The sequence below is a fragment of the Stegodyphus dumicola genome, chromosome 2 (assembly GCF_044657685.1).
Source record: "Stegodyphus dumicola isolate Sdum_Otavi_A_Nest chromosome 2, ASM4465768v1".
NCBI lineage: Eukaryota > Metazoa > Arthropoda > Arachnida > Araneae > Eresidae > Stegodyphus > Stegodyphus dumicola.
In genome coordinates this window covers 249,624,575-249,639,037 of record NC_140769.1, presented here as the reverse complement: position 1 = coordinate 249,639,037, position 14,463 = coordinate 249,624,575, and the positions used below count along the sequence as shown (strand labels likewise).

The window sequence follows — 14,463 nt, the reverse complement described above, 5'->3', positions numbered from 1 at the left end:
AAGATAAATTGACATTAAGTTAGGTCTATAATACACACAATGCAAAAGTATCTTAAATTACCTTGCATTTATAAGATACTGAGCACAATTAACAGCTGCAGGACTGCCTGTTATGGTAACAGTCCGATCTTTTGAGCCTTCTTCAGTGTTAGAAACTTTGACAATAGCTCCAGAGATTTGCCTTAGAAACAAAATCAAAGGCATTTAAGTTAAATTATAGTTTAAAATACATTACATAAAAATAATATAGTTTAACAATAAAATATAGGTGTATTATTTCAAATACTTCTCCATACTTATTCTGCATATTTGAATGTGCTTAGTACATACTAGTTTTCCTCTGTATACCTATAAACACAATTAGAAATCTAAGTACCTTATTTCATTTATCTTTGTTCCACCTTTTCCAATAATGCACCCAATGAGTTCATTTGAAACAGTCATTTCAGCAGTTGAGCTAGGTGTTACAGCAGCTCTGTTGAGTGAACGAACACTATTTGCAGCTGCTAATGAAGCCCATGCTAAAATATATACATATACAAATTACTGCAAAATATATCGAAACACTGATAACAAAATAACATTCTCAAAACAAAATTAAACACCGCAAAATAATAATAATGTTTTTACAAGATTACAGAAAATAGAGATGATTACAAAGAAATAAAAAGAATATAAAATTATTTTAACTTTAGAGGGCTTAGACTGCAGATATTTCCATGCAATAATTCAACATTTAATTTAAATAAATCAGTGAAAGTTATTACTAATCAAACTCAAATGGGGATTATTGAGAAGTTACTTTAGAAATAAAATACTGCAATAATTTATTCCACTAAAATAATAAATATATCATGCGACAGAAAATTCTAAAGATACAGCTGTAAATATTTGGATATCTTTAAGGGGGTGAGTTACAGATTTGCACCACATGACAGCAATTACATAATATTTTCTCTTTCTTCAATACAGTGGCCTATACAATCAAAACTAGAAGGAATTAAATTTCAAGGGGGATAATAAAACGAAACACTAAGTTATCCTTCTAATTTCATTAAAAAGTCTAATTTCAGAACAAAAACAGTAGAACATCAGTAAGTCAGTCTAAATACCAATGAAGTGCAGAAACATTTGATAAATTTAAATTTTGATTACTTAATTTTTCTTTTTGCTTGCCTTCCAGAAAGAGCAGTTGCCTTTTCCAGGAGATTATAGTTTCAGTTAGAGCAGCAACTTCACAGCGTTCACATATACTTTGTTACTGCTTCCTTCATGGAATTTTCTTTATGTGTCATGAAAACGAGTGATCCAAGTTTTGAGTAAAGACAAATCAAGTTTTGTGTCAAATTAGAATATAATGTGACTAAGCTTCTGCAAAAATTAAACAGGCCAACAGAAACTCTGCTTTATCAAAAGCACAGGTTTTCAGGGATTTAAAACCTAAGGTTTAGAATCAATTGGAAAGGATCCTTGCTCTGGAACACCTTCAGCATAAAGAAGTGATGAAAATACGGTCTCCAAATTCAGAGTTCAAGCACAGCAATGTCTCTGGTATATGTGTGGTTTCCTAAGGGAATTACTTGAAGAATATATATTTGAATTATTTAAACATAAATAAAAATGCCCTTGAAAAAGTATCATTACTATACCTGAAGACACTGTACACTGTACTAAACTGTTTTAAATACAAAAACATCATTAAAGTGCGAGACATAATGATGTATCTAATAGTATTAAAGCACAAAATACTAATTTATGCACAATTAACATTCTTAATCAATTTATGAAATGGGGTAGACTGTGTTCTGACATTACATATTTCATTGTTACATCAACAAGCAAGCAGAACTAAGTATATTAAAGTGCAAATTATTTTGTTACAAGAAAGCATTAAAGGGTTACATTTTAGAGAAATGTCTTCATGAAGGATTTTTAAGGTAGTGGGTGGTTCACATTTATGAAAAAATACCTTTTTCCCTCAACAACAACTGACTGTAGACAAAAAAAAAAAAAAAAAAAAAAAAATTTTTTTTTTAGTCATTTGATTATTATAAGATAAAATGAGATGTTGATTAAAAGTATAAATTCTTAAGCACAATAAGTATTATTAACAGTAGAATTTCACAGTCATATTCTCCCACTTAAGGTGGTTTTCACAAAATATTCACATTAAACTTGCATGGTACAAGTGAACTTTATTGAGGCAGAGGCATAAGAGGTACATGTAGAAAAAGGTATACGTAAGAAAATAACATTTTCCAAAATATAATGGGACTTTTAATTAAGCATAAACTTTAATACCAATTACATTCATTCAATGTTAATTCTATATAAACTACAATTGCATATCTTAGACAAATTCTTTCGAAAATACAGAATCTGGATGAAGGCAACTGAAATAGTAAATCACTTATATATAGGACAGTAACAATGCACAGACCAAAGAAAAGGCTAAATCCCTGTTATGACTACTGGAATGCAAAGCATAATACAACTTCCAAACCAGCAAAAATACCCATTCCTCTAAAAACAATAATCAGAACCAGACTACACAAAGTCTTATCAGACTCAGAAAGAGCCAGACCACAGAAAGTATACTATACTTCAATCAAACATTTTTCCCTCTTAGTGTTTTCAATTGATAGCTTAATTAAAAAACAGCACTGATCAAATCAACATGAATACCTAAAAAGTCTAAATAATGGATATTATGGCTAGAGTTCTATTTCCAGCAATATGGAATGATTTCAAGTATTATCTGAATACATGCCATGTCATAAACTATTTCTAAGTTGAAATTTAGAGACAGTGATAATATAAGAAACAAAACTTGGGCTGCTTTCCTTCATAATAATGTAAGCCATAAACTTCTAAAATAAATAATTTCTGAGTTATATAATTAAATTGTTTGCTTCATAATTTTACCTACTTTTGTAGACACTTTTCATTAATGAAGCGATATTAATTTATATGGCTGCACATCTAAAAATTCTAACTAATTTCTTTCACATTTTGAAAAAGCATAAAGAATGTTCATTAATGTTATTTGAAGTATTAAAATTTTGATCCATTCATAATTCTTATTTAAAGTCAGAAATGTACAAGAAAAAGATTATAGGAGTTTTTCTTTCTTTTTTTTTTTTCTTTTTTACATAGACAGTTTTTGTTCATTGGTTACTATTTAAAACACAAACTTTTTTATTTGAGAAAATGGCACTTTCCCATCTTTTGTGACTTTTTGGAAAAAGTTCACAGTTTACAATATATATATATATAAATTTATAAATTTCAGCTACTTTCCTGGATTTTCCAGATGAGAAGGAACCTTTTTCATATATCTATAACAATTTCACCTTTGGTACAATGAAACAACACATTATATACACACAGCTGAAAAAAAATTATAATATATAATCTATGTGATTAAATTTATATGCAAGACCATGAATTTTCCTTGTAATATTTATAGCAGGATATGTAATGTAATAAAACAAGAAGAATTGAAGAATTCATATTCAGCTGAGGCCACTGTATTGAGGATCAAGAAAATTAATTTAACTAACATTCCTAACAAAAAAAAAAAAAAAAAAAAAAAAAAAAAAAAAAAAAAAAAAAGGCTAAAGGCAACAATGGAGAAGCGAAGTAGGAAAAGTAGGATAGAGTAAGAGTAGGGGTTGACTACCTTGAGGTGACGTAGTGTGCCCAGGCAAGAGGGGTGCAGTGGAGGCATGCTGAAGGGTTGCCAGATGTTGCAGCTTGCTCAGCTGGGAGGAAAGAGAGGGGGGTCAACCAACAACACACACGCACATAAACAATAATCTAATAAAAGTGGTTCTCAACATTTCTGTATAAATGGATGGTATAACCTTAAAAAGAATTCTATGAAATATAAAAATTTTGAAAAATTATTTGGTATAGGAATTTTATTTTCTCTGTATGTGACTAGCTTGAGTATTAATAATAAAATTTTACAATCTATATAGCTCTGTTAGGGATTTCTAACAATTTTCAGAAAAATTATGCTTTCCATCATTAGGCATATGAAAAGAACAAATAATGAAGCAAACTTTAATTTATGAGAAGCTACACATCACAATATACATGAACATATTCCACAAAATCTCACCATTTCAGTCAAAAGAAATACTGCATGCAATGCATAAAAATCACCATAAGTGCAACAGTTAAAAATCACATGTATCCTACAGAATTGATATAATTACATTTTCAATACATGATTTAATATTATTTCAATAAGGTAAATACATATTGTATTATGCATTTGCCTATAGAGAGACAATTTATCCAGCAAGCACATGATTTAAACTTATATGGATGAATACGGTGCAGTATCTCCTTATTCACAAAAGTGTTTTCTATAGCTAACCCTATTGTAAGAATGCAGCACATAACATATATAACATATATATGATAATCTATACTATTAAAAATCTGTGAGCATTTGTCTGTCTGTTTGTGGCAGTGGTTTGTGTGGTGGTGGAATTGTGTAAAGAGAGGTACCCCGAATTCCAAAAATTCACTAGAAGCCATTTTGACCATTCTCATCTAAGTATGACTTTAATTTGCTGAGATATTAATTAAAAACTCTAAAACCACTTCATCAGGTATGCGGGTAGGGACAAAATACCGACTGGTGGTTGAGAAATGACTATCACTGCTGGTCGAGACTTGTCTTTAACCAGTTTCACGTAAACTCGTTGCAAAGTTCTTTCACGATAGAGAAGTGTGTTACCCTCCTGCGGACTGGCATCTTAATTTGCTCGTCCCTAAGGACTCCTCATCTTCTCATGGTGAGATTGACTTTTGGAAACTTCCACAGCATGTCTGCAACCAGTTCGGCCCCTGTGACGTTGCTGGGCGTCAGATACGTAATAATAAAAATTGACACACGGGACCTTTTGGACCTGCGTAACATGCTGAAAAGCCTCTCAATATCCATGACGGCTCACCTCCCAGGGCTGTTGCTGTGTAGGACATAGTGAACTTTGAACCACTACCAAAAGCATGAGTTTTTCTGAATAGAGTCCTGCACACTGGAGATAAAAATGTGCTTTATTTTGAAAAGTGCTGCCACTGCTTGATTTTAAATCTTAGAATTTCTTTGAAAAAATTTCAAAGTTTTACAAAATATGAAATAAAAATAGCATTTCTAAACATTAAATGCACTATTCTCGATTTCAAAAATTCATAGGAAGCCATTTCAAGCATTCTCATCTTTGACTTTAATCAGCTGAGATATTAACTCTTTGAAAACCGAAGGCTTCGCTAACTGTATATTAACTCGAAATGATTTTCTACAATTTCCTCTAGTCCTCATCCATTAATGTATAAAGAAGAGTGAAGATTTCAAATGACATCCTTTCTACTTCCAACAATTAAAGAAAATAAATCCTTTTGGGACAATCTGCCAGCAATAAACTGATACAATGCATTTGGGGAAACAGCACCTGCTACTGCATACCTTAGGGGAGGGAAGAAAACAACATCGCAATTTCAGGTGTTTGGGGCGGTTGTGTTTGTTTGAATGAAAGGCTATCTGGGGCATTACGGAAAGTGTTACGGGATTTTCGAAAAGTGTGTCAACTGCTCGCTCTCAAATCCTAGAGTTTGTTAATAAAAATTTTGTAAGTTTTACAAAATATAAAATAAAAACAGCACTTCCAAACTTAATATATATTTTATTATTATATAAGATCATATTCTGACTTGAAAAAGGGCAAGCGATTGCATGTGACGTCATTGTATGTCGAAACATTTTCCTTAATGTCAGCATTTTAAATAAATAGTGCTGTTGGCAACTTTTTTGTTTTAGGTTAGGATAATGACGGTATCTTATTGCCACATTACTTCTTTTATTGGTATTGAGAAAAAGCTGTTATATTACAATAAATTTAAATCATGATGTGGTTGATCTTTACAATATGGTAACTGGTAGTTCGGCGACATTTTGGAGGCGATAAAGGTTACTACCTGGGACTTTGGTAATAATGTGAGCAGTACTCAGTTCCAATTACGCATTATTTTGCGTGAGGGAAATGAGAGATCATGGGATATGTCATGTGATATTAATGGACGAATTATGGTTCTTTAATCGGAAAAGGGGGGAAAGCGGGAAAAAAATGTGGAAATTTTGTATTTAGCTTTATTCTGTGTTGTGTGAAACAGTGTTGTTTAATTTTTGGATCCCATGGCCCTAACTAAAGTAAATTCGAAATGGGTATTTAGGCATTGTGATAAAGAGAAGTTTGCTTTTTATTTAGCGAAGGAAGAAGTATGGAGGAAAAATTCACAGAAAAAATCTTTAAATTATTTTATTGAATGAATTAGAAAAGTGTATCCGCCACGTAATCAAGATTCTGAAGAAGATTAGGTAAGTTAGTATTTTTAATTATTTGAGGATATTATTTTTATGCATTGTTCTAAATGTAAGGTGGAAAGGAATTTGGTATTATTGGGAAAATTGTCATTAGCAATGATTTATTTTAAAGTAATTAGGATTGTAAGGTAATTTTTATTAATTTAATGTATGTGCTCATTTATATTTCAAGTAGTGTTTTTGAATTTAATTATATTTTAATGAAATGATAGTTATTTTGTGAATTTTATGTTTGTAGGAATTTGGTATACGTTTAAGTTGAAATAAACGTGCATGGAAATAATTTAAATATTTGATACTAAGTATTTGTAATGCTTGCGGTATGAATTCGTTGGTGACGTGTATAATGTAATAGATGATTTAGAGGTAAAAGTTTTTAGATATTTTATTTATTTTATATGTGGAAATGTTCATATTTGTAAAGGGTAAATACTTTTTCGCGATCAGGTAATTTCATACATGTTCTTTTTACCGGGTTTAAAGATTGAGAAAATTGTCATGTATTTTTGTGAAATTTTTGTAATTTATGAGAAAAAAGCAGTGTACATGGATATAGTGAAGAGTGTGTGCAATGCCATTTTTGTGCAATTCTGGGATGTTTTTTTAAGTAAAAATAAGTCGCCGTGTACATGGTTTATGTGTATGTGTTATTTTGAAAAACGCGTAAGGAGTATGGTATTGTGCACTTTTTCCCAATTTTGCAGTGAATATTTGTCATGATTAAGCAGTTTTGTTTGATAAAATTTCTAGCATAAGTGTAATTCGGCTAGTAGATTGTTGGAAGAAGTGTTCAGTAGATAAAAAGAAAAGAAACATGTCTTTACTTCGTGAAGACAAAATGGCGGCGGGGAAAAAAAATAGAGGGTTGCTGTAGGAGAGTTGGTTGCCAAATTTTCGCCAAAAAATCGCCAAGTTACCATAATGTAAAGATCAACCCATGATGTCATATGTATAACATATTAACCTGATGTGTAAAAGTTTTTATTTCTTGGTTGGGAAAGTAAAAAATTATTTACAAATTGGTTGTTGCTTGGAAAGAATGAACCGTTTTCATTCATACTGAAATGTATTAAACTCCACTTTGTTTTGGTCGCAGCCTGCTCATCTGGCAGGCTTGCCCACTAATCTACTTTTATATTATTTAGGTAGCAACAGGCTATTAACTGCCACATTTCAGGAGAGTTGAACATTACATGCAGATTTGGAAATGTGTGGGTTACTGAGCCTCTAACCTCCTGCACTTCATTTTGCCTTGTAGATGGTGAAAGGGTCAACATGCAAGAGATTTTCATAACGCAATAACCTTGAATTTTATTTCTAGAATTTACTCTAAACTATATACTCTTGTGCAAAACAATAATGTGCGATAACTTATTTATTCTTTCATATGCAGTAGGCATAAGCCTTCTGTTTTCATATCTAGTAATAAAAATATTTTATAATATAAAAATATTAAACATTTTTTTTCAAACCAAAATAAGGATATCCGGGTCATTTTGCCATTCATACATAATTTTAAGAAAAAATAGCCACAAAGCATTTTCCTAGACCTAGTTGTTCGAATACAGCAGAGTATACAGAACTTTATTTTTCCTATGAAATTAATGGGTTAAATGCAATTCTGAAATTACATTTAAACAATCACTGAAATTATCATTTTTATCTATTCTGTTCCCCAAAAGGATTTTCATGTAATTTGTAAAAATAACATGCACTCAGATATTAAACATAAATATAAAAATAATTAAAAAACTACTGATAATATACAGCCGAGTTTTTTTCAATTTGTTTTGTTTTTTAGGTAACTGTACATATGGCTATTTTTAAGAAAGGCAATACATGCATAAATAATTAAAAAATTTACTCGCCCAGTACATACGATGATATTCTGTAGTTTTCTCTCTGATGTAAGTACAATGAAAATGAAATAGTAAAGTTGAGAACCACTGATCTAAGATTTGTGAACGTGGCCAGGGATTTTCAGGGAAAGGAAGATATATGGTAAACATGTAACACACACATTATTTTGTTAATAAAAATTTGGTAAAAAATAGAAATATTCACAAACACTTCTATAATTTTATAATATATGCAGAAATTGTACTTAGGATTTAAGAATATGAACACTTAAATAAATGGATCTAAAAGCTTCTATAATCCCTGGCAACGTCACTAAAAAGCATATATCTCGCATGCTGTCTCCAAACAAAATTCTCTAACATTTTAATAAGTAACAACAGAAATAAGAATACTTTAAGCAAAAAATAAAACACAGAATTGCAATAAATGTATTTTTATTTATTCAAAATCATTTATATAATATTTTCTTACTAAGAATTAAAATTAAATATGAAAACTAAATTCTCAAGAACCCCTTCTTCACTACTCTCTTTTAGCAGATTTATTCAGTAAATAAATAAAAACATTAAAAAATCATTATACACAGAAAAGTTGAAAAACTTATAAAAACTACCAAAAAAATGGAGAAGCATGGGTTATATGCACAGAGCATAAAAGATCACCTTTACTCAAAAATAAAAAATGTTCATTATGTTTATTAATTCGCACATTCCTATTTCAGGAATAAAAACTTTCACAAACAGTAAAGCAATAAAGGATTATTTTGTTTTCTGTTAAGTGCTTATCATTCTCATCAGCAGGATAAATGGCAGAAATGAATATCCAAAATGCACAATAAGCTAAGGTTTACAATAATAAAAAGGAACACATTTAGCACAAAGCTCATTCTAGTTTTTTTTTTTTTTTTTTTTAATTAGGGATTTAGATAACAGATTTGAAAAACTGATAGTATTATTAAATGTACCTATTTCTGGATACTTTTTAAAATAATGAATACTAAAAAATACAATATTTCAGTTTGTGAAAAAATAACCATCAAAACATTACATTAAGAATTTTTACAAATTGCTTTAAACTCAAACTAATAGACGGTATGTCCAACAAGGGTACTTACTTATTGCTAAAATAATAATAATAATAATAAAAAGCAATATATTTAATGCATATTATCAACAAAATGAGAATCTGAATTAGAACTTGTTAATGTATATCTTATTAACCTCAAAGCTAATGTACACATACAGAAAACTAGGAAGATTTCAGTAATATGTTTCTATTAGTGACACACATATTTTAAACTGGAATTCATAGATTGTACACCCTTTACAATAATGAAAACTACCAATATTTTCATTCAGAAAATTATATTTATATCAAGAGAGATAAGATGTTTATATATTTTTCATTTCTTACTAGAAACAGTTTTTATATTTTGTTTTAATTAAAATGAAATTTCAATTATTAGTGGAGATATGCAAGACTTTTCTCACACTTGATTTATGATTTTTCATGTTATTCACTGCATTCTTTGACTAGCACATTTCAGTTTTTGATTCATACACAAATTTCAAGGCCAGTAATAAGATCCCAAATTCAAAAATTTTTATTCCTGAATAGCTTTGATTTTTTTCAGCTTCTTTGACAAAATTTCCCTTGGAAATTACTACTTGTTTAGCTAATATAATTACAATTCCATATCTGAAGTGATCATGGCAAGATGCTACAAATTAACTACAAGCGCTGCTTATAATTTAAGATTTTTTAAAAAAGATAAAAATGTTTAAAATATTAAAAATATATTTGATGCAAAGCACTTATCTATCTTTGGTGCATTAAAATGATGAAAATGGGATGGAACTGTTCAACATATGTTGAAGTCTAGCATACATTTCAAGCTAACATGAAAGAATTGGAAGTTTATCACAGGGGAAAAAAAAAAAAAAAAAAAAAAAAAAATACTTGCAATGAATTTAGAAGAACAGCTTGCAATAAATGTTAACCCTGGAAAAATAATTAGGCCACATGGCTATCATAGGCAATCAGCAGGAATAAGATTCTTCCATCAGACAGAAAATATGCCTGGTGTTTGCAAAATTCACAATAAGCAAAGATTTATCATAGTGAAACAATGTTATATTTGCAGACAGTCAGAATTTAATATATTTGGGTTTGATGGACGATCTGCTATATACAAGATGAAACCCAAATGAAGAACTGAATTCATGAAACCTGCTGTATACTGTTAAGCATGATGTTGAAAGAATAATAGATTGCATATGTTTCATTGCCTCTGCGATGGGAAATTTAAATTTTAAAGAAAATAATATGGATAAGTATAAATATACAAATATTCTTAGTGAAAACCTGAAAGCATTAGTAAAAAACTTGAAATGCAAAATACATTCAAGTTCTACCAGAATAACAATCCTAAACATACAACCCTATATAATATGGCTTGTGGTCAACACAACTATCCTGAAGTTATCAAAACTCCTTCATATTCTTTGGCTTTAAATCTTATCAAACATGTATGGAATGAAAAAAGAATATATAAACAGGACATTTCTTAGAAAGATCTACTAAAACAAATCTGATGGGACAATGTAAAATTCTTACTTAAAAAAAAAGTAGTTAAATCCATGCTGCAATGCATGAAAAGTATAATTTCAGCTAAAGGATATCTTAAAAAATATTTTATACCCCCATTATTTTCATGATTTTATTATTTATTAATTTTGTTTGCTTGTTCAAAAGGACCAACAACTGATGCAAGCTCATTTTCAGAAATTTTCCTGAATAAATTATTTTTTCTATCAAAAACATTTTAAATAAGTTTTTCTAAAAACAAGCAGGTTTCAAAAAAGATAGTAACAATGTATGTGAAAGAAAAACATGTTTCACTAATATTTACTAATTGATATTTGCAAATAAAATTGAAAAGCAGAAAGCTCCGAAACCAAATGCGAGCTGCTATAAACACATTCAGTTTCAAAATTTTAATAGCTATGTCGATATGAAACACTGTGGCTGTCATTCCTGTATTATACAGTCAAAAGTTGTTAATTCGGACACCCATAATTCGGAATGATCTATAATCCGGACCTCAAAGCTAAAAACTTTCTGTGCATGCGCCGCGTTGACACATGCGCATAGGCGTTTACGCGTGCGCGGAAGACCTCTTACGACTGCGCATTTGCGTGTGCGCAAGCGCAGAATACGTTTTCGCGTGCGCGTTTTATGTATAACGGACGGTGTAAGCTAAAATTATCTAATTATCTATTTCAGTTAATGTTGATGATTGCGTTGTTCCTTGATTTTCGAATTGGATCCGGCTTATTATTTTTTGCAGACTGTAAGAGCAATACTATAAAAGTAAACTTGAACTTTCGATTATGTCAAATAGAATTTTTGATTCTGGAGCTCCCAAAGGATCATACAAAACGAAAGTATGTTTCGATGTCCACCAAACAAAAAGTGGAATTGCTGCAAAAAATGGATAAAGACATGAAGAATGTGACAGAGAGGTTAGTGAAAACGAAAAAATTTCGATTGACAAGTTAGTCGGTATTCTCGGCACAGCAATTAACGGGACTTGAACAGCGGAACTTTGTAAGTGAACAAAAAATTATGTCTGTTTATAGAATTAAAGAGAAAGTATTATCACATAAAACGAAACAACTTACATTAAAAGGAATGTTTAATAAAGTAAACAAATAAATATTAAGCTTTTTTTTTTTTTTTTTTGGTAAATTTTGATACTCTTTAGATCATAATTGTTCTTTATTTCATAAATTACGGTTTCATATTTTTAATTTTAGAATTTCTGCATGCCATCTTACGCGATTTAAACTGATGATCTATAATCCGGAAAAATCGATAATCCGGAATCGCCAAAGTCCCGACGAGTCCGGATTAACGACTTTTGACTGTATTTATAGAATTAAAAAAATTAAATTCTGATTTTTTAAGTTTAAAATCTAAATGATTAAAATTAGCTTCATTATTACTATTTCATGGCAACTTATCATCTAAGGGGAAAAGTACTTTTCTAAGAAGCTTACCTAATAAATTTGCATGTCATAATTTTTGAAAACAATTTCCTTCATTTTTATTAAGATTAAAATGTAAATTTACAGCATATAGGAAGTGTAAAAAGGAATGCATTCAGTTTTTCAAAACGATCATTTTATAAGTAAACACTAAGGTTTCATATGAGTAAATGCCACCTTACATCAGGATGGGGAAGAGCATATTGTCCAGGCAAAGCATAGGCTTGACCACCTGAAAACAATAAAGGCAACACAGCTTGCTTTGGTCGATAGGGAATGGTTGCTCCTTTAGGTGGTGACTGAAAGAAGGTAAAAAATAATAATTCAAATGATACATACATTTTATAAATTTTTCTAAAACTTTACAACAGATATAAGTAAAATATTTCAAAACATTTTTTAAAAGTTTAAACATAAGTGTTCCTTATTACTCACAAAAATTACAATTTAGAAAATTATATAAAACCGTCATCAAAATTAGAAAGTAAAATGTTATTATAAAGCTTTCGTCTGCTACAGACATTTGAACTTCATGCATTAAGCTTATATAAATTAATGTTTAAAAATTCATATTTTTACAATTAGAGATTTTAACAACAATACTTGATAATTTTTTTTAAAGACACAAACAGAGAAAAAGATACAGGTTGAGAAGAAGATATACCTCCAATACAAAATATTCTGTATAGAGCAATGCACATTCATTTATTTACTTAAATTAAAATAATGTTGCAGAGGGAAAAAAATCCACTACTGTTGATTATTTTTCCTGGAATCTGCTTTCTGGATCCTTTTTTCTCCACTCTGCTTTAAGAAAGCAGACGAGGGGAAAATCCACAGCAGTGGTACATTCAAAATTTATTACACACAAATAGAGATGAAACTTTTCAATAAAAAATAACGAAGATTAAGAAATATATATATATATCTTATTAATTTTTTTTTGAAAAATTAAAATATACCAAGAATTTGCTATAACAATAAAAACAAAACAAAAAGCCTTAATACATTTTATTAATTTAAGGAAGTATACCTCACAAATATAATAAAAAAATGAGATGCATCATTTCATAGGAAAGAGCCTCCTGGGAATGGCAGGAAGTGAGCACGAACCCACAAGTATTTCCTGTATTTTTAAAACCTTTATTAGGCTTTGTGTGTGTGTGTGGGGGAGAGTTGGTGTTTCTTTCTACAAAAAATTTTCTATAAACCCGCTACATCAATAATGATGATATATAAAGTTGCAAACATGACAACATCTTTGACGATAACAAAAATAAAAGAACTCATAATTATGGTGTGATCATTTTCCATTGCATGCAATCAGTATTCCTGGAAAGAGAGAAATTAAGTTTTCTAGGATGACAGATTAAATATTGTTGCATTTTTCTTTTTTCTGACACCAGTTGTTACGTTATTTTCTTCCTTTACGTTCGTAGATTTGGAGTGAATAACGATGAAACTTGATGAAGTATCGAAACACACTTTATTTAGCCAATATTATCAGGATAGCTGCAAAACACATTTTACAGTCATCAATGAACTACTATAAACATACTGACACGATCAGCGACACAGCCTTCACACTGTCAGGCAATAACGGTGGAGACAAGCTTCACTGCATAGCACCAGAGTACAGCTTCCGACTCTGCTTGGTCATTCTCGGAACTCCATGTACTCTCGAGACTCTCCACGCTACAACACGCAATGCACAAGAGTATAGCTCTCGACTCAGCACAGTCTAAGATGAAACTCGACGATGCACTAATTCACGATACACTAAAAGACTCTCTTGATGCACTTGACGATGAACTGAGAGCTAGACTTTGAGACACTCGCTCAATGACTGACTATCAGCTCGCTAGACGAGACACACACACTAACTCGTAACTAACTCTCCACATACCAGCAGGGTTTATATAGCTTTTGACTGGTGTTCGAGAACATTCTGGGCTAAACGGGCAAGAATTCGTTTCAGAAGGTTCTCCAACCGTCCATGGTATATTGGCAGTTTTGTCGCCAAATGGGCGAATTCTCACCAAATGTGGCAACCCTGCCTTACCTTGCCATTTTATGGCAACCCCAAAACTGCTTTGTGGAGAAGACATCTTACCGTGCCTGTACATTTCGCAACAACATATTTTACAAAAGAAAAAG

General features: G+C 30.5%; 1 protein-coding gene across 3 annotated transcripts in view; it reads right to left on the bottom strand.

Annotated features, from left to right (window-relative positions):
• The window catches only part of LOC118193502 (poly(rC)-binding protein 3-like), a 135,056-nt gene that overhangs the window by 15,263 nt on the left and 105,330 nt on the right, over positions 1 to 14,463 (bottom strand). For all 3 annotated transcript variants that reach the window (XM_085812004.1, XM_085812005.1, XM_035364602.2), the window contains 4 exons: positions 12,489 to 12,605; positions 3,683 to 3,764; positions 377 to 521; positions 62 to 181 (listed from right to left, as the gene is read on the bottom strand). In XM_085812004.1, the coding sequence (XP_085668130.1) occupies positions 62 to 181; positions 377 to 521; positions 3,683 to 3,764; positions 12,489 to 12,605 (464 nt within the window). The remainder of the gene's footprint in view (positions 1 to 61; positions 182 to 376; positions 522 to 3,682; positions 3,765 to 12,488; positions 12,606 to 14,463) is intronic.